This window comes from Alternaria viburni, assembly GCF_023758015.1.
Source record: "Alternaria viburni strain BMP 2772 chromosome Unknown scaffold_9, whole genome shotgun sequence".
In the NCBI taxonomy this organism is placed as follows: Eukaryota; Fungi; Ascomycota; class Dothideomycetes; order Pleosporales; family Pleosporaceae; genus Alternaria; species Alternaria viburni.
The window spans coordinates 752,632-774,712 of record NW_026055778.1 but is presented as its reverse complement, the minus strand read 5'-3'; the positions used below and the strand labels follow the sequence as shown (position 1 = coordinate 774,712).

General features: G+C 55.2%; 7 protein-coding genes across 7 annotated transcripts; 4 read left to right on the top strand and 3 right to left on the bottom strand.

The window, feature by feature from the left end:
- Positions 1–160: 160 nt before the first annotated feature.
- Positions 161–2,620, bottom strand: J4E79_005155 (uncharacterized protein; the record flags this gene model as incomplete). The annotated part of the gene is made up of 3 exons (XM_049354033.1): positions 161–1,799; positions 1,850–2,387; positions 2,443–2,620. The coding sequence occupies 3 exons, from the start codon at positions 2,618–2,620 to the stop codon at positions 161–163; spliced, it is 2,355 nt and encodes a 784-aa protein (XP_049211653.1).
- Positions 2,621–3,623: 1,003 nt separating this feature from the next.
- J4E79_005154 (uncharacterized protein) lies at positions 3,624–8,709 on the bottom strand (the record flags this gene model as incomplete). The annotated part of the gene is made up of 8 exons (XM_049354032.1): positions 3,624–3,762; positions 3,811–7,249; positions 7,298–7,571; positions 7,628–7,668; positions 7,719–8,045; positions 8,098–8,176; positions 8,224–8,250; positions 8,299–8,709. The coding sequence occupies 8 exons, from the start codon at positions 8,707–8,709 to the stop codon at positions 3,624–3,626; spliced, it is 4,737 nt and encodes a 1,578-aa protein (XP_049211652.1).
- Positions 8,710–9,556: 847 nt separating this feature from the next.
- Positions 9,557–11,589, top strand: RLI1 (Fe-S cluster-binding ribosome biosynthesis protein; the record flags this gene model as incomplete). The annotated part of the gene is made up of 4 exons (XM_049354031.1): positions 9,557–9,576; positions 9,632–9,656; positions 9,783–10,185; positions 10,235–11,589. The coding sequence occupies 4 exons, from the start codon at positions 9,557–9,559 to the stop codon at positions 11,587–11,589; spliced, it is 1,803 nt and encodes a 600-aa protein (XP_049211651.1).
- Positions 11,590–12,853: 1,264 nt separating this feature from the next.
- On the bottom strand, positions 12,854–16,318 carry J4E79_005152 (uncharacterized protein; the record flags this gene model as incomplete). Its single annotated transcript, XM_049354030.1, has 1 exon — positions 12,854–16,318. One exon carries the CDS (start codon positions 16,316–16,318, stop codon positions 12,854–12,856), a length of 3,465 nt encoding a protein of 1,154 aa, XP_049211650.1.
- Positions 16,319–16,837: 519 nt separating this feature from the next.
- On the top strand, positions 16,838–18,018 carry J4E79_005151 (uncharacterized protein; the record flags this gene model as incomplete). The annotated part of the gene is made up of 2 exons (XM_049354029.1): positions 16,838–17,056; positions 17,194–18,018. 2 exons carry the CDS (start codon positions 16,838–16,840, stop codon positions 18,016–18,018), a joined length of 1,044 nt encoding a protein of 347 aa, XP_049211649.1.
- Positions 18,019–18,984: 966 nt separating this feature from the next.
- Positions 18,985–20,413, top strand: J4E79_005150 (uncharacterized protein; the record flags this gene model as incomplete). The annotated part of the gene is made up of 2 exons (XM_049354028.1): positions 18,985–19,081; positions 19,128–20,413. The coding sequence occupies 2 exons, from the start codon at positions 18,985–18,987 to the stop codon at positions 20,411–20,413; spliced, it is 1,383 nt and encodes a 460-aa protein (XP_049211648.1).
- Positions 20,414–20,797: 384 nt separating this feature from the next.
- On the top strand, positions 20,798–22,007 carry J4E79_005149 (uncharacterized protein; the record flags this gene model as incomplete). The annotated part of the gene is made up of 3 exons (XM_049354027.1): positions 20,798–20,800; positions 20,848–21,899; positions 21,950–22,007. The coding sequence occupies 3 exons, from the start codon at positions 20,798–20,800 to the stop codon at positions 22,005–22,007; spliced, it is 1,113 nt and encodes a 370-aa protein (XP_049211647.1).
- Between the last annotated feature and the right edge of the window lie 74 nt (positions 22,008–22,081).

The following is a 22,081-nucleotide window of genomic DNA, read 5'->3' as shown; positions in this document are numbered from 1 at the left end:
CGACGCCACTCCCATGCCCATCCATATACATACAACTCACTCCCCATGCCCACATCCCCAACAACGACAACGAAAGAAATTGGCGACCATAAAAAACGCCAAAGGGTATCAACTCAACAAGCACACTCCACTCCGCTCCCCATACAATGTACCGGACCATCTACAACTCCATATTCTCCTTTGCCTCTCCCATTGCATCGTCGACGTCTGCAGCCCCAAACACCAATTTAAGCTCCTTCGGATCCATAGTACCCACAAACGCGCGCTTAACAAAAGTGTACCATTCCTTGGACGCCTTGTGTTTCTTGTGGTGTTTTCCCTTTTTTCCCTTTTTATGCTTGTGTTTCTTGTGTTTTGCGATGATGGAGTCGTTTTCATCCACTTCATTAGTTTCTTCTTCCTCCTCCACCATATCCTCTACTTCTCCTTCACCATCGTCTTCTACTTCCGACTCTTCCTCAACATCCTCCTCTTCAAACTCAAACTCAGTATCCTTAGTCTTCCCCTTACTCGCCCCAATCTTCCTCGCATACTCGACCCACCTCCTCACGGTAAGATCCTTGAACCCGTGGTCTTTCTTCGTATCATACTCGACCTCAAACACAAACTCATTCGGATGCGGTTCCGGACGCGGCTGCTTACCCTGGTGTTTCTTGTGCTTTCCCTCATTCCACTTCCTATTCTCGATCCTACCATCAGGACTAACACCGAAGCCGAATATCGTGCCAACAGCATCGTCGTTGATGGAAAGACGGTCGTCGATGGCTGCATCAGGCGGGGGCTCGAGGAAGTCGTTGTTGATGTGTGTGAGGTTGGCGAAGTACTGAATGTGACGTGTCCATGTCAGGGTCTGCGGGGAATAGGCTGGGCCTGGTGGGGAGGATTTCGAAGGGCCGTCTGGGACTTTGAACTTATATTTTCGGGGCTTCTTTTTGCCCTTTTTGCCCTTGTGCTTCTTTCGCGTGATTTCCACGTCTTCGTCGTCGGTATCGTCGTAATCGTCATACTCGTCGAAATCCGTGGGGGTAATCGGGAGTTGCTCGGCTGGCGTCTCGATGGTGGGCGGGCTGATTGGACTGGACGCTACGCTGAGGTGTTCCAGGCCAGTGATGTTGTACTCGATGATGCGGAGAGTGGGGAAGTAGTTCGGTACTACGCTGGGTGAGACATGTGTTACCGCGTAACGTTCAGCGTATCTGCCTCCAATCTTCTCGAGATACTTCTTCCTCTCTTCCTTCCGGTCTTTTGGCGACTTCCCGACCATGGCCATGAGCCACTCCCACATCGACTCCTCTTCTTCCTCCTCGTCATCAACATTCTTCGAGCGCGACTTCTTGTTCGATTTCGGCGGGGGCGCAGGTAGCTGAGCCCAAGCCTCCCGCAAATTAAGCAGATAATCCGACGCAGATGCAACCGTCACCTCACCATCTTCCAGAAGCTGGATTCCATTAGCCAGAGCAGATCTGCCATCCAAAGCTCCCATCTTGCCATTCTCCGTGTCCTTCTCGATGTGCTCGAAATCCTGCAGCATGAAATGATCGATGTTCATGTGCCCAAAGAGACTTCCCACAATGACGTCTCGGAACTGTCGTCCAAAGAGCGTGTACTTCTGCCAACAGGTCTCGTCCCAACTCTCCTTACTGTCGACGCGAGCAGGTGGTACGTGTCCGATGAGGATAGCCTTCATGCCGCGATCGCGCAGGATATCAAGCTGAATGCGCAGCCATTCCATGTGCTCGTAGCCGGGTTCGCGTTTCTTTGCGCAGCCGTCGACGGCGGAGTTGGAAGTGAAGAAGTACCTGCGCGCGTTAGTTCTTGCCCTAGACGTCAAGTTTCTCTCCCCACTTACATGGTGTTCAAGCTGATGACGGACAGCTTCCCCGGAATCACCTCGACGGAAAACCAGCCTCCTTGCGCAAACTGATGTCGTTGCGCCTCGGGTATGAAACCGCGCCATATGTCCAGAAACTCCGTCGTCCACCTATTTGGCCCGCTTGTGAAGATGTTGTGTGGCAAGATGTCATTGTTCCCGAAAGTCGGTACTATGGGTATCGCGAAGCTGTTGGGCCCATGGCCGTGGCCGCTCTGTCCAAAGACGTCTGCAAATTTGGAGACCATGTACTCGTTCTGCTGCACGACCTGCTTCTGCGTCCGTGGGATTTCGTCATCGTTGTCGTGTCGCGCCGAGTCGCCGGTCCATATCACAAAGTCTACATCGTCCTTGATGTTGTCTTCAATCCACTTGAACGTCTGGTTGACGAGCGCAAAGGGCGAGTCGCATCCTGTGGTTTCTGCGCCGTAGAGGCCAGCGGGTCCGCGTTTGCGATGGCACGCAGCGTCGGCTTCTGTGCTCGAATATGTCTTGTAGAAAGGGTCTGGGTGAAAGTCTGCGGCATGACGTTAGTCGCGATAGCAGCCCCAGGGATCAAATGGCCGACGTACCCGTAATATGTAGGAACCTGCCTGTAAGCTTTCGTCGCCCATCCGCGTCTATGGATCGGGAACCCGCAGCGCGGCTGTTTGCTGCATCGCCAGCCGCGTTAGGCGGGGCCGCGGTCGCGTGTGCCCAAAAGAGCAGCCCGCATAGAGCTGCGTCCCGTACGCGCAGCATGTGTATCATGATGGAGTGTTGGAGCGAGGCATCTGCTCAGGCTTCGTGGATGGCGCGCGACTGTATATTCGCACAGGACTCTATCATGCAAAAGCGCCGAAGACACCCTGATGGCGCCCGCCGGGGAAGCAAGGCGCAACAGGGAGCCACCGCTGCGAGCACGATCCTTCAGCGACCCTTGTCATTGGAGCGTCATCGCCCTCGCACTAGACACTCTCCCACACCTGGGCACAAACCCCAGCCAGCAACACACATGCCCTTCCCCACAGCCACAGCTGTCTCACTAGCGAACGTACGCTGCTGATCGCGTGACCTCAGAATACCGACAATCCTCGCGCTCCATCAAATGCCTCTGCGAATTCCCAATCTGCCGCTGGAAGCTCCCCGAATATCCCTCACCGCTTGGCTTCCAAGCCACGTGTGGGCCGTTGGAATACTCTAGACAGCCCAGTAACCAGCTTGTAGGGTTGTAGAACATGAAGATTGGGCAGCAGATGACTCGCGTGATCACATTTCATCCTTCAAGAAGCCAAGGCTGCAGTCAACGATAATACCTCACCATCATCATCATGCAGCGAAGCGAAGGCGTGATGTGTGTAGTCCATTGTCATCTTGCACAACCGCAAGTGCTGAATCTACATGCTACTAATGATACTGTCTTCACAGAGACACCTTCCATTCTTGTAATGTAAAAGCGCACTATCCCAAGTGCCGCCATGCTCTTCAACAACCTGTACGCTAGTTTTTATTTGCGCCGCCCTGCGAAAATCATGAACACCGGGGCGCACCCTGATACTGGGCTGTCCATGCAAATACAATAGAAAGACGAAGAATCAAACAGTGCCCGTAACTAGTCATAACTTGAGTAGCCAACCGAGCCGAACACCTACGCTATGCTGCAAATATACTCGACGGCGTGCCACCGTAAAAAATCGAAAACGCCATAGGCCCGTGGTAGATAATGTGAAATGATGCATCAGCATCATATGTGTGTGTGTACGTAGAGAAGTGCTCAGGCGCCGTTGTTCTGGCCGTTCGTCGGAGCCGCGGCCGCAGCTGGCTTTTCAGAGGTGACCATCTTAGTGTACATGCCCTTGACCGATGCGACAGTCACACCGGGCCGAGGCCAGTGGTGGTTGATCGTGAAAGTCCTATCATCGATTAGTATAAGTGTGTGAGAAGCTGATGAACATGCTTACCATAGACGATCCTCGAGCTCCTCATTCTGTTTGGTGTTTTGGCGGATGAAGTTGCCGACAGCCATCAGCTCTTGTTTAAGGATCCTGAGCATCCCTTCCTTCTGCGGGTAGTTCTTCGGCGTCGCCTTTTTAAGGCGGCTGAGATTGTCGCGAACAGGTCGGAGCTTACGCTCAAGGAACTCGTCTGCCTTCTTCTCCTTGGGCTTGGGTGTTTCCACGCTGCGATCAGGCACTTGGCTCTGGCTATGAGAGCGCGGGCGGTCTTCTGAAAGGCGAGGCCGATCATCCTTAACGCGCGGCCTATCAACGTCGCCACTGATCTTTCGGCGATTCTCTGGAGTGCCGTTCCGATCAGAGGTATGGGCACGACGATCAACGCTGTCGCGGTCGCGGTCATTGCGATGGTCCTTGCGGGAGTCCGAGGGCCTGTACTGGTCGCTGTTTCTAGGGCGGTCATCACGTTTCCTATCGTGATGGCGGCCTTCAGTCCGGCTATCGGGACGTCGGATTTCGCTGCTGCTGTTCGCCCGGTGCGCAGGACGCTCTGAATCCCGTCCTTGCATCTTGCGTGCTAAGCCAGCTGGAGCGGGGCTAGCTGAGACGCCCTTGTCTGTCCGGCGCGCAATGTTGAGCTGATGCTTCTTGTTGTTGCGGTGGTGATTCTCCATCATGCGCTTGACATTGGGATCCGTTGTGCTCTTGTCTTTGAGTACGGTGAGAAGATAGTTCGCGCGACGAACCAGATGCACGGCGCCAGGAGACTTGGCGTTCTTCTCTTCACCCTTCGTGCGCTCTTCCTTCTTGTCGACACGATGCTCTTCAAGATAGAACTTGTCGGTAAGACCAAGCTCTGGGTCGTCGCGGATGGGAATCCATGCACCGTAGCCGTGGCGCTGGATACCGATGCAAAGCATGCCATCTTCGCGTGCGCCCCAGGGACAGGAGTAGCTCGCAGGCTTGATGGCATCCGGGACACGGAAGTTGCGCCACTCGGGAGTTGCCTCAACCGCTTCCTTCAAGACGCGCATTTCGATGGGGCGCTCAAGGATGGTCTCAGCGTTGACCTTCTTGACCTTGCCAAAGTCGAAAAGAACGGCCTTCTTGTCCTTCTTCGTGATGGGACGCTTAGTCTCAGCCTCCAGGTTCTTGAGCCTAGTCTGCTCATCCTTGACGAGTTGCGTGCTCATGGAGATGATCTCATCAAGAGTGGCCTTGACGACCTCCATGTCGCGACCAACAAGCCTAGCTGCGCGGAGCATCTCTTCGCCACGCTCCTCGAGTGAACCATATCGGCAGTACGCGCCGATGAGGTTACGAGCCTCCTTTGTATTGAGAGGTCGCTTGGGATCGCGCTTGACGTTGTCGTCTGGCTCAGATTGCTCATCGTCGTCAGCTTCGACGTTGGTAGCCTCAAGGGCCCGCTTCTTTGCTGCTCGCTGCTCGCGTGCGCTTGCTGAGGCTGCCTTGCGCTTCCGTGGTGCGCTCTCTTCAAGAAGCTTCTGAGTCTCTTCTTCGTCTTTACGCTGCTGGATGTCGGCTTTGACTGCCTCCAGCTCTTCTTTCGGAATGATGTCGTCCCATTCAAGGTCGATCTTGACATCAGTGTACTCAAAGTTCTTGAGGAACTCTTCGCCACCATCAGAAGTTAGACCAGCAGCTTGCTCCGTCTTGTGTTCCTCAGCGTTCTCCAGGACTGAGTCAATGTCGAGCTCTTCCAGCTTCTTCTGGTTGCCAGACTGCTCGAACATCTTCTGTCCGCGGCGCTTAAGGATGTTGTTAATGTCGTCGGCGGAGTTGGGCTCTGCTGCTGCACGACTCATCTTGTCGTTGAGCTCCTTCTGCTGACGATCGGTGACACCACGCTGGATTGTGATGAACTCAAGCATACGCTTGTTACGAGCGCGCTCCAGAATCTCCTCTTCAATCGTGTCTTTGGAGACGAGTCGATAGACGCTCACAGGCTTCTGTTGACCGATACGATGAGCTCGGGCCATGGCCTGCAAATCCGCCTGAGGGTTCCAATCGGAGTCGAAGATAACGACAGTATCAGCAGTCATCAAGTTGATACCGAGACCACCAGCCCTAGTCGATAGAAGGAAGCAGTAGTCCTCGCTGCCGGGAGAGTTGAAGTGATCAATAGCGATCTTCCTCTCTGCTGCTGGGACTGTTCCATCTAGACGCTGGAATGGGTAGTTGCGCAGCTTCAGGTAGTCGGTCAAGATGTCCAGCATGTGGACCATCTGACTGAAGATGAGCACGCGGTGACCGTCGGCCTTGAGCTTTCCGAGGAGTCGGTCTAGTAGCATCATCTTACCACTGGATGTGATGAGGGCCTTCAGGGTCTCATCCTTGGTGGCACCAGGCTTGACAAGCTTGTTCTCGGCATTGGGGAAGAGCAAAGCATGATTGCTAGCCTTCTTGAGCTCCATGACGATGTTCAGTAGAGACTGCTTGTGGCCGACTCCACCCTCATTGAGCGCCTCATAGTTGCGCGTGAGGATGTTCTTGTAGTACTCAAGCTGGATGTCGGACAGCTCGACACGGAGAATCTTTTCAGACTTGGGAGGTAGGTCGTTCTCTACCTTTTCCTTAGTGCGGCGAATCATATATGGCTGAATCGCTGAGCTGAGTTCGGCAAGCTTGTGGCTGGCGTCCTCCGAAGCAAGGTCGACATTCTCATCAACCTGAATCTTTCCTGGCATGAGGAAGTCCATCAGGGCAGCCAACTCTCCAAGGGTGTTTTGGATGGGGGTACCAGTGATGAGAAGGCGACATGGTGCCTTGAATTGTCGGAGCCTATCGTACAGCTGCGACTCGCGGTTCTTCAATCGGTGCGCCTCGTCGACAGCGAGGAACTGCCAGTTGATGCTCTGGAGGAACTGCCAGTCGGCAAGGACGTACTCGTATGTGGTGAGGAGCACGTTGAACTTGATCTTCTTGGTGTTGCCGTCGACCAGCAGCTCCTTCTCTCGGATGATGCTACGGGCTTCTTCCCTGCCGGTGTAGATGACATAGTTGACATCCGGTGTCCAGTTGTTGAAGGTGTCTGCCCAGGCAGGCATGGTCGACAACGGCACGACACAGATCATGGGGCCGTCTTGCCTCCGATCGTGTCTCAGCCAGTTGATGAAGGACACCGTCTGCACTGTCTTTCCCAGACCCATCTCATCGGCGAGGATGACGTTTGTGCCGCGACACCAGTTGTGCGCAAGGAAGTTGACACCCTGAAGTTGGAAGGACCTCAGCTGACCAAACTTGATGTAGTCAGGCTGGGTGTCCAACTTGACGAACTTCCTGCGGGTGTTCGGGTTCGCCTCGCGGGCATCGGAGGAGGGCCGGTTTGATGAGCGGTCGAGGAATCGGTCAATCTCGGATTGCGATAACCGGCTGACGAGCGACGCGGGTTCCCAGGTACAGAACTCATAAGTCAGTCCCTTCCCTGTAGAGCGTTAGGTAATCCAGATAGGGGTGAGGTGAGTCGACTTACACTTGACAAAGTACTCTGTCTCGTCTTCGCCGTCTCGCGAGTCGATCACACGCTCCACGACGTGGAAGTCGAGCTGGCTCTCGCGCTCGGCTTCGCGTGCAACCATGTGCTGCTCGTACTCTTCTGGGTCGACGTTCTTGCGGCTGTAGACGTACATGTCGTTCTGGACAGGGCCCTTGTAGTAGTTGTCCAGCTTGCGGTAGCCCTTGTACGAAGCAGCCGTCTTGTAGTCTTCCCACGTGGAGTGGTAATGAGCCTTATCTTGCCATTTGACCTGGGCCAACGAGTTAGTACTGCGGATTTGCAACCAGGACTGTGAGCAGTGCTTACCAAGTACTCGAAATCCCGCTTGTCGAACGAAGGATCCATTTCTATTGTTTGTTAATGCATGCTAGCACATGACACCACTGACTATTCTTACCTAGTCCATCCTTCGGCCGGTGGTCGAGGATCTTGTCGATGACGGGGCCAGCGTCTTCAGGCGCGGTCGCCCAGTAGTTGGGGGTCATTTCATCGTCCTCTTCGACGAACTCGTCCTCGTCTTCTTCCTCATTGTAGTTGGCGACCTGGACAGTGCGACGTGCAGAGAATCGGACCTCGGCTTGTGATGGGGGCTCGCGGCCTGCGGCAACGGCGTGCTGACGTTGGCGTTGCTTCTTGGTAGGGATATTGCGACGGGCACCAACGTAGCCATCCGACTCGGAGTCGGAGCCAGCTGAGCGATAGACTGGTGTGGCTTGGTTTGAGGCTGGGCAGACGGGTTAGTACGACTTCAGATGGGCAGGTGAGAGTTGACAAACTCTTCCGCGAGGCTGTCCTCTGTCGCTTGCGGGGCTGATCAGAGCTGTAGTCTTCATCATCTTCATCATCGCTATCGACCTGCAGACTGTTAGTGATGCTTCTTCCATCAACTGGGGGTCACTTACGACGCGACGACTAGGGCGGGCACGACCCTGGACTGGAGTTAGCTCATGTACATGCAGACTGGAGATGCCACGTACGCTGCGACGCAGACCATATAGCTCCGGGTTCTGTTCGATGTAGTCTTCCTTCTCATCGCTAGCCTTCCGCTTCGGCGGCCGTCGTGACTCTTCTGATGAACTGCGGGCGCGGTCGCTCTCTGCCTGTTCGGACGGCGGTGACTCAGAGTCGTAGTCGCCGTCCGGCTCGCCCTCTGCATCGACATCCTCAGACGAGTCTGAAGCAGCAGCTACCTCGTCGTCTTCGTCGTACTCCTCGCCCGGCGCGTCGACATCGGAGGCTTGGTCGACTGCGGCGGCCTCCTGCGTGTCGGACTGGTCGTTGTCGCTGTGTTGGGAGGAGCTATCGGCGGCCGTCATATGAGCTGCGAGAGGCGACAAATGACCGTTTGTGTATGGTAACGAGGCGACATGGCCTGGTGAAGAGGGCATCATGATGGACGCGGCTGTGTGGATGGTCAGTACGATATTTCGACCTTCTGTGGGCTCCGGCGGCTCGGAGCGGGTGCGTTGGATAGAGCGCAACTACGCGATCCAGAATAGCCAGAACGCGACCAGGAACCAGGGCAGTGACTTGCACAATGGAAGTCTGATGGAATGCGGTCTTGGGGGTCGAGCGCCTGATGGGAGAAAGGCGGTGGAGTCGCGCGAGCCGGAGGGTGAGCGGGGAGAGTGTGCACGGTGGTGGAAGGCTGATATAGGCGCTCTTTGGGCCGCGGAAGAGCGTGTTCTACGTGAAAGGCGAGTTGCTGGATGCGTGGGCGTGATCTGGCGATGGGATTGATGGACGCGGACAAGGCCGCCGACCGGCGATATAGGCAGAACCGCGGGTGAAGCAGACGCGACGGGAGACTCAAAAGGGAATATACATACAGTCCATGGTCAAGATACCCTCGGTGTGAGAGTCGGGTGGGGGTTGGGGGTAGGGTGAGGTGTGGGTAGATTGTGGAAGCGGAGGTTCATTGCTAGCCCTGGAGAGAGGCGCGCGCTCGGGCCTTCAACCTTGCGCCTTTGTATGCCCCAATCACAAGCCGCCAAAATCGCTGACCCAGCGTGCTCGCCAACAACGTCAGTCAACTCTTTCATTGTTCTCTCCTACCCGTGCAGTTGTTGGCGACCTTCCCTTCACTCTTCGCCCCCAGCATCCGCGCGCGCTTCTCTCCAGCAGTGACTGTCGCCGAGTCCATCCACGCACTGCTTAGCCGTCAGCCTCATCTCAGTTTGCGACTCCAGGGCCACCCACAACCGCAACCGCCGCAACAACAAAGCCGCCGCCAACATGTCCGACAAGCTCACCCGGTACGTCACATGTCGTGAAAGACCTCACCCACGTGTATTTGCTAACACCGTCCAGTATCGCTATTGTCAACTCCGACAAGGTACCCCACTACCCCTCCACACTCAAAAATTGATCACCGACTAACATGAGGATGTTCGCTTGACAGTGCAAGCCCAAGGCAAGTGCTACCCCTCAGTCGCGCCTTCCGAATACTAACATACGCCAGAAATGCCGCCAAGAATGCAAAAAGTCGTGTCCCGTGGTCCGCACGGGCAAGCTGTGCATCGAAGTCGACAACTCGTCCAAAATCGCCTTCATCTCTGAGCGCCTCTGCATTGGATGCGGTATCTGCCCCAAGAAATGCCCCTTCGACGCCATCAACATCATCAACTTGCCCACCAACCTCGAGACCCAGGTCACCCACCGATACTCGGCGAACAGCTTCAAGCTGCACAGGCTGCCTATGCCCCGTCCGGGCCAGGTCTTGGGTCTCGTGGGAACAAACGGTATTGGCAAGAGCACAGCGCTGAAGATCCTCAGTGGCAAGCTCAAGCCCAACCTCGGTCGCTACGATAACCCGCCAGACTGGGAGGAGATTCTGAAGTACTTCCGTGGTTCTGAACTCCAGAGTAAGACACTGGTTTCTGGACAAAGAAACTACTGGCTAACAACGCGCAGACTACTTCACAAAGGTGCTGGAAGACAACCTCAAGGCCGTCGTCAAGCCCCAATATGTCGACCAACTTCCCAAGGCCATCAAGTCGACCGAACGCAGCGTCGGCAAGCTCATCGGGGCCCGCAGCCAGATGGAGAACCTCGACGAGATGATTGACGAGTTGGAGCTGCGCCACATCTTCGAGCGCGACATTGGACAACTCTCTGGTGGAGAACTGCAGCGTTTCGCTATTGCGCTCGTCTGTGTCCAACAGGCCGATGTGTACATGTTTGACGAGCCGTCATCCTTCTTGGATGTCAAGCAGCGTCTCGCCGCAGCCCGCAAGATTCGCAGTCTGCTCCGCCCCGATGACTATGTCATTGTCGTCGAGCACGATTTGTCCGTCCTCGACTACCTCTCCGACTTCATCTGTGTTCTCTACGGAAAGCCCGCTGTCTACGGTGTCGTCACACTGCCAGCGTCCGTCCGTGAAGGTATCAACATCTTCTTGGATGGTAACATTCCCACCGAGAACTTGCGTTTCCGTGAGGAATCACTGCAGTTCCGTATCGCGGAGGCTGGTGACGAATACATGGTTGACCACAACCGCGGCTACAGCTACCCAAACATGAAGAAGACCCTCGGAAGCTTTGAACTCAACATCGAGACTGGTAACTTCACTGACTCTGAGATCATTGTCATGATGGGTGAGAACGGTACCGGAAAGACCACTTTCTGTAAGATGCTTGCCGGCGCTCTGCAGCCCGACGGCGACACCAAGATCCCCAAGATGAGCATCAGCATGAAGCCCCAGACCATTACTCCCAGATTCCAGGGTACCGTTCGCCAGCTCTTCTTCAAGAAGATCAAGACCGCTTTCCTCAGCCCTCAATTCCAGACCGATGTCTACAAGCCGCTCAAGATGGACGACTTCATCGACCAGGAGGTGCAGAACCTCTCTGGTGGTGAATTGCAGCGTGTCGCTATCGTCTTGGCCCTTGGTATGCCAGCTGACATCTACCTTATCGATGAGCCCAGTGCCTATCTCGATTCCGAGCAGCGTATTGTCGCATCTCGTGTCATCAAGCGCTTCATTATGCACTCCAAGAAGACCGCCTTCGTCGTCGAGCACGATTTCATCATGGCTACCTACCTTGCTGACCGTGTCATTGTCTTTGACGGCCAACCTGCTGTCAACGCTCGCGCCAACAAGCCCGAGTCTCTCCTCACTGGTTGCAACTCTTTCTTGAAGAACTTGGACGTCACCTTCCGCCGTGACCCCAACTCCTTCCGTCCCCGTATCAACAAGGACAAGTCCCAGCTTGATCAGGAACAGAAGCTGAGCGGAAACTACTTCTTCCTTGAGGATGATAGTTGAACAGGTTTTCCACAAACAGAACACGCCTCCCTCCCAGCGCCGCCCACAAGGGCACGTCAAGACCGGGGTGACTAAGAAGGGCAATAAGAAGCGCGGCCTAAGAGGACGCACTGTGAGCCTACTGGATGACGATGAAGGTGCGGATGAGGAAGATGAGGAAGATGGCTGTTCCCTCATCGGCGGTCGACCTCCTGCGCCGGCTATTTGTATCAATGGAGTATGCAACGTCGTCAAGACTAGCCAGTCCGGGTCAAGTTAGGTGGCCGCCGAACATCTCGAGGGATAGTGCAGCATGTGTGTGTGTGTGGCTGACGACTGAAAGCCAAAAGTCACAAGCAGAAAAGTAATTAGTTAGTAGCTACTCGAATGGGGTGGAAGATATATGACAACAAATATCCACACTTATTTCCCCAACATACCTCGTGGTATCCCAAACCGACTGCAAACGTTTCAGTCTCACAGTAATGTGATAATTTCCGTGACAACACTGAACGTGCGATCCTGCGTGGAAAGATGGGTGTATGTCGTTGCTACTTGCAAGTCGTCAGCAAAAAGCAGCATCAACTAGAGTTACTAGATATCTTTACAAGTTCGCTGGTTGGTGGAAACCATCAAAGGCACATTACAGGTAGAGCCATGTAGAGCGTGCTATGCATACTAACTAGAATGAAGCTCACTGAACACCTTGTAGACTCACATGCGACGAATCCGGTAGTGAAATCCTAGTTAGAGGCCAAAACTATCGCGATAAGGTTTTATGTACGCTATGAGTTTGAGAGTTCTGAATGGCTCAGTAAAGTAGTTTGATGGTCTTTGACTGGCGAGGAGGACATGCTACGTCGGCGGGACATGGGTGAAATCGCCGACAAACTAGACAAGTGTCGACACGTCTTTCATCTGTCTATCACGGATCTCTCGAGGATGAAGAGGAAAAGGAATAAACACACACAGGAGGATGAAGACGGAGACACAGAAAGTAAGAAGGGGGTATCCATTGTTGTTAAACTATCCAATCCAATCCACTCCAATCCAATTTTACAACGGGCATCCAGCAAGCAGCGGCGATGGGGTATATAGATAAAAAAGGAACGATGATCCCATACCCATACCCAGTCACAGTCCCTTGAACCCCATAACTCCAGCGATGCAAATATATACGTACGTCTGTAACAAAGGAAAAAAAAACGTCGTATCGCCTCTCCCCATCCAACCCAACCAGCCCAACCAACCCATCCAACTCCATCCTCCCCATTCATCAGCTTGATCAGCCCCGCCACATAAACTCCTCATCCATAGGCATCGGCGTCCGATTCGTCAATTCCAAACTCTGATTCACAAACTCGGCATCCTCCTCCTCCTCACTGCGTGCCGTCGCGCTACTCAACGGCGTAGCCATAGGACTCGTCCGTGACGACAACTCCGCGTCGAGACTAGCGGACAGACTCTTCGCATCCTCTTCCGGCTGCGTAGGCAGCGACGGCGCAGATACGTCCGAAAGCTTACTAGCCCTCTTCCTCGCGCGCTCCTGCCTCGCTTCCTCACGCTGGCGCATGAGTTCCTCTTCGTGCGCCACGGCTTTTGCGCGGCGGTCCTCGACGTCTTTGCGTTTGATGACTTTGCCGAGGGCGTCGGAGGCTTGGATCAGGCCGTCGATGCTGATGGCGTGGTTGGTCATTTGGTGGTTGATATAGTGGTACACGCCCGCCGGTGTATCACATTGCAACAGCGCTTTCTCATTCAATTTCAACAGCGCAAGTGCAATTTGAAAAAGGAACGTAGAGCCGTCGTGCATACACAGGACGACGTCCCAGACGCGGAATAAAGCTTCGGCGGAGAGGCAGTCGGTGAAGACGGAGAGGAACCATTGGAAGGTTAGGGCTTCCAGCTCGATTTCTAGTTCGTCGAGGTGCGCGGAGAGGCGGGGGAGGATTTCGCTGACGTAGGAGCGGAGGACGGATTGGTCGGCGCGGGAGGTGAGGAGGTGTTGGTCGTAGTAGTGTTGCGGGAGGATTTCTTCGATCATGGCGGTTAGGACCCAGAATGCGTCTTCGGGGGTGGGCATGATGAGTAGGAGGCAGGCGGTGATTAGGTTCATGCCTTGGCAGTAGCCTACTTCGGGGTTGCGGCGGGAGTAGGCGAGGAGTACTTCCTGTAGCTTCTGTACGCCAGGTCCTGTGCGGAAGAAGATGTTGTCGGTAAGTGTGCGGGTGATGTCCATTTGGATCTGGGTTGCAATGGTGGGGTCGTCTTCGCCGTTGTTCACAAGGTCTTCGTAGTAGCCTGGCATGCGCAGATGCAGCGCGCCGCTGCCTTCAGCCCAGATCGCGGCTCTCATGTTGACTGGGATACCGCCGAGGACAAGACGACGGAACTCTTGCCACTTCGCACGTCCGATTTTGCCTTTGTTACCCAGGCCCGCGATGCCTACCAGCTCACCATCAGCGAGAAATTGCTCGGGCATTGCATTGCTTTTGCCGTTCTCGCCTGTGCTGGCAACATCCCCTTCGCGCTTGTTTTGTGCACGCACTTTACGCAGGAAGTCGTTCCACTTGACAGTCCTCTCTCTTTGGAGATTGTCGTGCAGCTCACTCATCTGCTCTAGTAGGGATTGCACTGGGTCGATCTGTGGCGGGTACTGGCTGATTGGAGTAGATGGACCCGGTGAAGTGGTTGTAGCGGAAAGTTCTGCATTACCTGAGACGATACGCGATGGTGATGGCTCTGGGTTGACGCTCGCCGTTGGGGCGGATCCTCGCTTCATCAGTGTAATTTGGTTGTTGCCGATTTTGAAGTTGGAGACTTCGCCTTCTGCAGACTCTACGGTGGTGATGGGTGCCGCAGATGGAGTGTGTGAGAGGAGTTCAGTTGGATGCGTGGCTAGCTTCAGGTAATCAACCCACGTCTTGCTGGCTGGCTGATTCTGGTGATTATCAGAATCGGAGCTAGACGGGCGTGTAGTGCCATCGTTCTGGTCTGCAGGTACAGAGCCTGCATGCTCATGGTCCTCGTCGAGAGCCAAGTTGTTGAGTGTCGTCCTGCCATCGCCGAGTGACTCCACATTGCTGCTTCGCTTCTGCTTGATCAGCTCAGCCGCTGCCTCACTCTGTCTCTTCTTGCGGCGCTGGTCGTAGATGAAACCAAACCTATCAGTCAAGTACTCGCTGCTGCCGATGAATCTATTGTGTTGCTGTACTAGCGTCGGTGGTCGTGAGTCCTCAGGCAGGATTCGGTCCATTTCCACAGGCCCAAGATTGCTCATTCCACGCACAGGCGGAGTCGGACCGAGACCATTCGACACGTTCTTGGGCTGTTCTAGCGCGGTGCTTTTGATTGTTCCATTGGGGCCCAAGGCGCGACCTCGTCTTTGGGTGCTGGCGAGCGATGACTTTGCGGATTGCGCCGTCTTGGTGGAGTCCATGGAAGGCGCACGGTCGACAACACTCGAAGCCGTGGATTTGCGGCCTCGTACTGTATTGGCCTTAGGGTTTGCAGCGTTGTTTCCTGCCACCATTTTCAACGCCCAGCTTGCTAGCGATGTCGACGAAGATCTACGCGCCGAGTCTGTAGCATGGTCTGAGCTGTTGAGTCGGCGCAATGCAGGTACAGCACCGGCTGGAGGGACGAAGAGATCGCTCGCGAGGGCCTTGCGGGGTGGCTTTGCTCCACTAGATGCGCGCGACCGGGTATGCCCCAGAGTCTCGGCTTCTCTGTCCACCATGCTCGCGACGGACGGTGCTCGGCTGCTCTTCTTGCTCGTCCCAGCCCAAATGTAGGTCTTCCAGTTCGGTTTGGTTGTGTCGCGTGGCGCGTCCGACGCGACTGAGTTGATGGACATGACTTCTGCCTGAGGCGCCGAGGTGCCCGTGTCCATGCCCAGAGCATCGGGGTGCTCAGCCAATTCGTCTTCCATAGCTCTGGCGAGTCTGTCCTCCATGGGGTCGTCGGGGTGCAATCCAGTGGCTGCGCTGTCGCCCCTCGTCCTCGTCTTGGTGAGGCCATTGCCTGGATCCTTGCTCTTCTCCAGCTCGCGCAGCCGGTTCTCAATATCCATGTTGGAGACCTCGCACTCCTGCAGCATCTTCCTTAGCATGCGCTCGCGCTCCTCGGCTCGTCTCCGCAGGGCCGTGATTTGCGCATCGCGCTGGGCCAGGTCGCCAGCAAGCTGCTTGACCAGCGCCACGGCGCCCGTCTGGCGCAGCGCATCCTGTATGCTGTCGTCGCTCGCAAAGTGGAGGTTTCCGGGGACCTTGGCGGACTCGGTGGGGGTATCGTCGAAGAGAGCCGTCCGGTCTTTGGCAGACGAGGCGGCTACCAGACTGCCCACTATCTGCTGTGTTGACTTGGTGACCTTCCTGACGGTAGAGGCAGGCGTCGTGCCCTTGAGGTCCGGCGGGGGAATCGCCTTGACCGTGTCGGGCGATGCAACCGTCCTGCTCTCAGCACTCTTAAGGCTGTCCTCGGGCGCTGGCGTGGAGCGGAACCAGCCGTTGACGCGCGATTGTGCCGGTGACGTCTCCGGGCTAGGCGACAGTGAGGGGAAGGATGTGAGGCTCTTGGTGTCGACTTCGGGCGAGGGCGCTCTGCTGCGACTGCGGCTGAGCGACGTGTTGGAGCTGCGCTTCGAGGGCCGCATGCGCTGTATGCTGCGGTTCCGTGGGTTGGATATGGTCGAGCTCTGCGACGCCGTGCGGACCAAGTCAACCGCTCTGGGGGGATCGATTGCCGCCATGTTTGTCGAGCGAGGCTATGAGCACGCCCATCCGTATAGTCGTGCGGGTGAATGCACGGGAAAGGGGACGTCGGAATCGGAATGCGTGTGCGTATACGTTATGCGAGGTCTGCTCTTGTTCGCGTGCATCGGTTGCTACTGTGCAATAAGTGGAGAGGCAGTGCGTCATACGATATGGCGAGGCCTAGATATGTCGCCCCACGCTTCTTTGTATGTGTGAGAAAGCAAAGACGGCCACAAAACTTCCACGGCGTCAGGGGCAGACAAAGCACTCGGCGGGCTCTCTTAATTACGAAGGCGCAAGGGGCACCGCACAGCCAAGTCACGACACTTGGTGGTGTCGAACAATCATCTCCACGCGCTAGGGCTGTTTTGTGCACATGCATTGCAGCCCTACGAGCCACACGGCACCCGAAACAGCCTTCCATGGCGATCTCCCTTAATCCAGACCCTGGCGTGCCTGGACTGCCACCCTGCTAAACACGCCCGACTAACAGTCGACTATGTTTCGCATGTGCCATGCCCGTTACCGACGAGGACGCTGCATTGGCGGCCGTTGCGACCCTGCAGCCGCTGTCCCCTGAGCAGGACGACGCCCTGAAGAGCATCAACGCCATCTTGAACAACGGCGAGCCCTTTGTCGACATCCACGAGCTGTTCGCCCTGTATAACATTCTCTACTTCCGCAAACTGCTCCTCCCACGTGTCGAAGTCATCTGGTCGCCGCGTTTGACTCTGGTAGGTTTTCTTTGCGCGTCACAATTTGCTTTCCACGCGTCTCATCCACCACTTCTGAAGCCGCCCTCGTGTCTCCGGACCGTTGCCCCACCCGCTTCTAGACTGCCGTGTCAAACACCGGCTAACAATAGATCCAGTGCGCTGGCATCTGTGAGCTATCCCGGGATCCCAAGACCAACAAGTTCACGCGCATCCGTCTGAAGCTGTCGACGCCACTGCTGCAGTATCGTCCTCGGTCGGATACCATCAACACACTGCTACATGAAGCAATCCATGCCTACTTCTTCATCACCACATCGTGGAAGCACTCGCGCGGGGATGACGGTACTGGACATGGCGTTGGCTTCCAGCTGCTTGCCGACGCCGTGAACAACCACGGCAACTATGAAGTCGCCATCTACCACACCTTCCACGATGAAGTCGATAGCTACCGCACCCACGTCTGGCAGTGCGACGGACCTTGCAGAAGCCAGCCGCCGTACTTTGGCCTCGTCAAGCGAAGTATGAATCGAGCTCCTGGCAAGGGTGACACGTGGTACTCAAGACATCAGGCCGAATGTGGGGGCACTTATCACAAGATCCAGGAACCGGCGCCGACGAAGAAACAGCTGGAGGCTATGAGTACCAAGGAGCGTGCGGGAAGACAAAAGAATAAGCTAGACAGCTGGATCAAGAAGGACGTCAAGGTGGAGGGCAAGACTTCTGATATGCCCATCGTCATTGGTGATGAGGATGAAACCTCGACCAAGTCTTCGAATGATAGACAAGGTGTGGCGTCTGCAGTCGTGGATAATATCGTCCGTTCGTCCACACCTACAGCCTCGAGCGCTGGCCAGAAACGGCCGCGAGATGAGGAGCATAATTCTGTTGTGCAGAAGAAGTTGCTCGTTGATTGTCCGATTTGTAATGTTAGAATAGCCGAGTCCGATATCAACGAGCATCTGGATACAATACATCCTTAAACTCAAAGTGGCAGCTTCCTAGTACCTAATTTGTTGTCCAAAGAGGCGACACTGTTAAGGACTAGAGGGTATAAATCAATGCGCCTTATAGTGCTAGAAAAGGTTTCCGATGCACTGCAGGGGGTAAGATGAGCAAGTTTCTATGTGTACGCCCCGGAGGTGTAGAGAAAGCTGTTTGTGAGTTTTGACGACGAGCATATCTCTTCGTGCGTACTTAAAGTCTAACATTGATAGTACGTAAAAACACGTCTGTAAAGATAGAGGCTGACATGTTGCTTCCCGACTGCTGCTTTACCAACTCGTCTAGCAAACTAACAAGCAGGTATCTTGACTAAGTAAAAAGATATGAACTCATACATGTGCAGCGTTGCAGTCCTCCAAAGTCGCTACTCAAGAGGCAAAAAGAATGCCAACTAGTCTCCTGCTAAGGAGGCTATCAAAAGGGCAAAAAAGAATGTCGCAAATTTGGCGGTACTGGGAACTGTAGACATGTTAGACGATGTCTCAGGACCACCAATGTATTGGGAAAGAACGTACTCGAACCCAGGCTGGCGCGGATCTGGATCGGGACACTTGGTGTCCGCCAGCCACAACGCGACGTCATACCACTAGACCATACCTGAAGGTACAGTTAGAAGATGTCTTATAGGTACTGCGTGCAGGCAGAACTTACCACCGTGAGGTGTTATCGCATTACCCGAAGGTGATTTGATGGCAAAATCTTGAATTTTGTCATACAATACTTTGGCGAATTCACGGGAAATAGAGCCGCGAAATGCGGTTGAAGGTTCCAATAATGTCACTGAGGGGTGAGGGGCAGAGGTGGGGACCATCACTCGCTAAGTCAGGTCGTTCCGAGTGGTGACTAGCCTGCTCCGATCCATTCCCGCGCTCGCCGATAGGCAGTCAAGGAAATTTTTGGGGCGCGCGACCAACACCGCAACCACCAACGCCGTCCACACCAGCATGGCCGAACCGGATGCGAAAGCCTCAGCTGCGGGCGAGGCTTCTGCCGGGCCCAGCAAACCGCAGAAGCCTCCGAACCCCGTCTGGAGAATGATGGGTGCGTGGTTTTACTGTCTCATGCGGAGCATTACTAACAATTACAGGCCTGCCGAACTTTCGCTTCAAGCTGCCGTCGCGCAATTGGATGATTTTTCTCTCGATTACTGGGTCTTGGACTGCGGCGGTCATGTATGATCGGAGGCAGAAGAAGCGCATACAGAAGAAGTGGGCAAAGGTTGTTGAGCACATCGCACACGAGCCGTTGGACGTACACCAGCTGCCGAGGAGGCTCACGATATTCTTGTCTGCACCGCCAGCGGATGGGATAGTACCTGCGCGCGATCACTTCCACGAATACGTCAAGCCCATTCTTGTCGCAGCGGCGTTAGATTGGGATGCGGTCGAGGGCCGAAGGGAAGGAGACGTCAGAGCTGGATTGGCAGAGCGGATACGGAAGTTGAGGAAGAAGAGGGGCGAGGCGACTGCTGAGCCATTGGAGCCAGGGCTTGAGGAGGAGTTGGAAGGACTAAGGCAAAGAGCTGGTGTGAGCCAGTGGAGTGGACCGGGAGGAGACATCATTATCGGCAGACACACATGGAAAGAATATGTTCGAGGACTACATGAGGGTTGGCTGGGACCTCTGGACCCTCCGCCATCATCAGAACCGACGGTAGAGGTACCGGTTGCTGCGATCGAACCCACGCCTGCGTCGACCGAAGCACCCTCTGACAGCACAACACCTGCCACGACGGACGATGCATCACCTACCGCAATACCCGAAACCCCAAAGGCGGAAGACGCTGAGAAACCGAAGGAAGAGGAGAACAAACCCAAGAAGAAGAAGCAACCGCCACCATTCATCTCAACCGCCGAATACCACAACGCCGTACTCTCCCAAAACTGCCCACAAGCACTCGGTCCCGCCGCTGTAGTGCCTCTCCCTCATCTTCTCGGATTTTTCAACTTCCCCATTCGCATGTTCCGTTTCCTGAACAAGCGACAAGCGGCGGATGAGATTGGCAGGGAAACCGCCGCCGCTGTTCTTGGTGTATACCGACCTTTCGAGACTGCAGGCGAAGCGTCTGTCACGAACGAGGAAGATGGACACAGTCAGGCACAGTGGGAGCAACAACGATTACTCGCGCATGAAGAGCCAGACTGGTCCAAGACGGCACGAAAGCGCGAAGAAGGCGACACTAGGGAAAGGGTATGGCTAGACGAGATGGTACTGGATCCGAGGATCGCTGAGCGCATGCGAAGGTTCGCATTAGACCGCGAAGTTGAAGAGCGCGCTAAGAGCATGTCTCTCTCAAAAGAAGAATCATGGTTCAGCTCGCTGTGGCCGAAAGAGAAGCCCAAGGGTGCTTGGGAGGGATTGCGCGACGATTAGAGACTTGTAGATACCCATCTCACCTTCTAGCATTGTGTTATATAGTAGTGGGGTGTAAGAGTAGACGTGTAAATGAAAGCACTTGATGGCTTGAATGACGCCAGACGAATCCCAAATTCATGCAATTCACATTCTTTGCTCGCGGCGTTTGATAGTGAACACTCCAGAGCTGGTGGTAGCAGCTTGGCACTGGCCAGGCGGCGGACTGCCCCGCCAATTGACCGACGGAAGCTTCGAGTTTCAATGCGTTGATCTCAGACTCGCAACCAACCATAATCCTGTACCTACCAGAACACCTGTTCATAAGCTTACCACCAGGGAACGTACTACATTGTACCTAATACCCAGCCTGCGAGACCCTTCCAACACACACATCACGCCGTCATGGTAAGTCTGCCCCACTTGCGCACGTAAACAATGGCTCACAGTCCCAGGCTTTCCAATCCAAGAAGCGCCTCGCGCTCGCCATCCTCGACTTCCTCCAGACCTCACAGACCGACGGCTCCGTAGCGCCCGACGACGCCGAACAGCTCGAAGTCGCCGCCAACTGCATTGCCGAAGCTTTCAAGGTCGACGCTGCGGATGAGGCCGCAAAGAAGGACGCCATTGGCGACCAGAACCTGCTCGCAATCTACAACGTCTACGAGAAGCTCAAGGGAAAGACAACCGCCACAACTGAGGGATCCTCGTCGGCAAAGGAGGCCCGACCAGCGACGCCACAGACACCTGCCGCCGGGTCAGGACCAGGCGGGCCAAACAAGGATGAGGCCGAGAGACTGAAGGGACTGGGTAACGAGGCGATGAAGAAGAAGGACTACGATTCTGCTGTCAAGCACTACACCGCCGCCCTCGAAGTCGTCCCCCTCAACCCCATCTACCTCTCCAACCGCGCCGCTGCGTACTCAGGCCAGGGCAAGCACGAGCTCGCAAAGGAGGACGCTGAGATGGCAGTCGCTGCCGACCCCAACTACTCCAAGGCTTGGTCGCGCCTCGGTCTCGCTAAGTACGTTCTGGGTGACGCAAAGGGCGCTATGGAGGCATACAAGTCGGGCATGGACGCAGAGGGCGGCGGTTCGGAAGTCATGCGCAAGGGCTACGAGACAGCCAAGAAGAAGGTCGAAGAGGACGGTGGTGATGTCGGTGCTCCCGATGCTGCCCGAGGAGCTGGTGGTATGGGTGGTGGTGGCGGCGGAATGCCTGATCTCTCTGCTCTGGCTGGTATGCTCGGTGGTGGTGGCGGTGGAGGCGGCGGCATGCCCGATCTCGCGGGCCTTATGCAGAACCCGATGATGAGGCAGATGGCTCAGAACCTCATGAGCAACCCAGACATGATGAGCAATCTCATGAACAACCCTAGGATAGCGGAGATGGCTCAACAGTTCGGTGGTGGTGGTGGCGGTGGAGGTCGAGGCGGCGGCGGTGGTGGAAGCGGAGGTGGAATGCCCAACATGCAGGATCTCATGAACGACCCTAACCTGGCTGAGATGTAAGTTCAAGACGTGCTCATTGACATAATTATGACTAACGAGATATCAGGGCCAGGAACTTCATGGGAGGTGGTGGTGGTGGTGCTGGCCGAGGCGCACCGCAATAAGATGCTACAAGTCGATTGCAATGAGTAGATGGTTGATGTAAGCATTGATCTTATGAAAAAGCAGTCTTCACGAT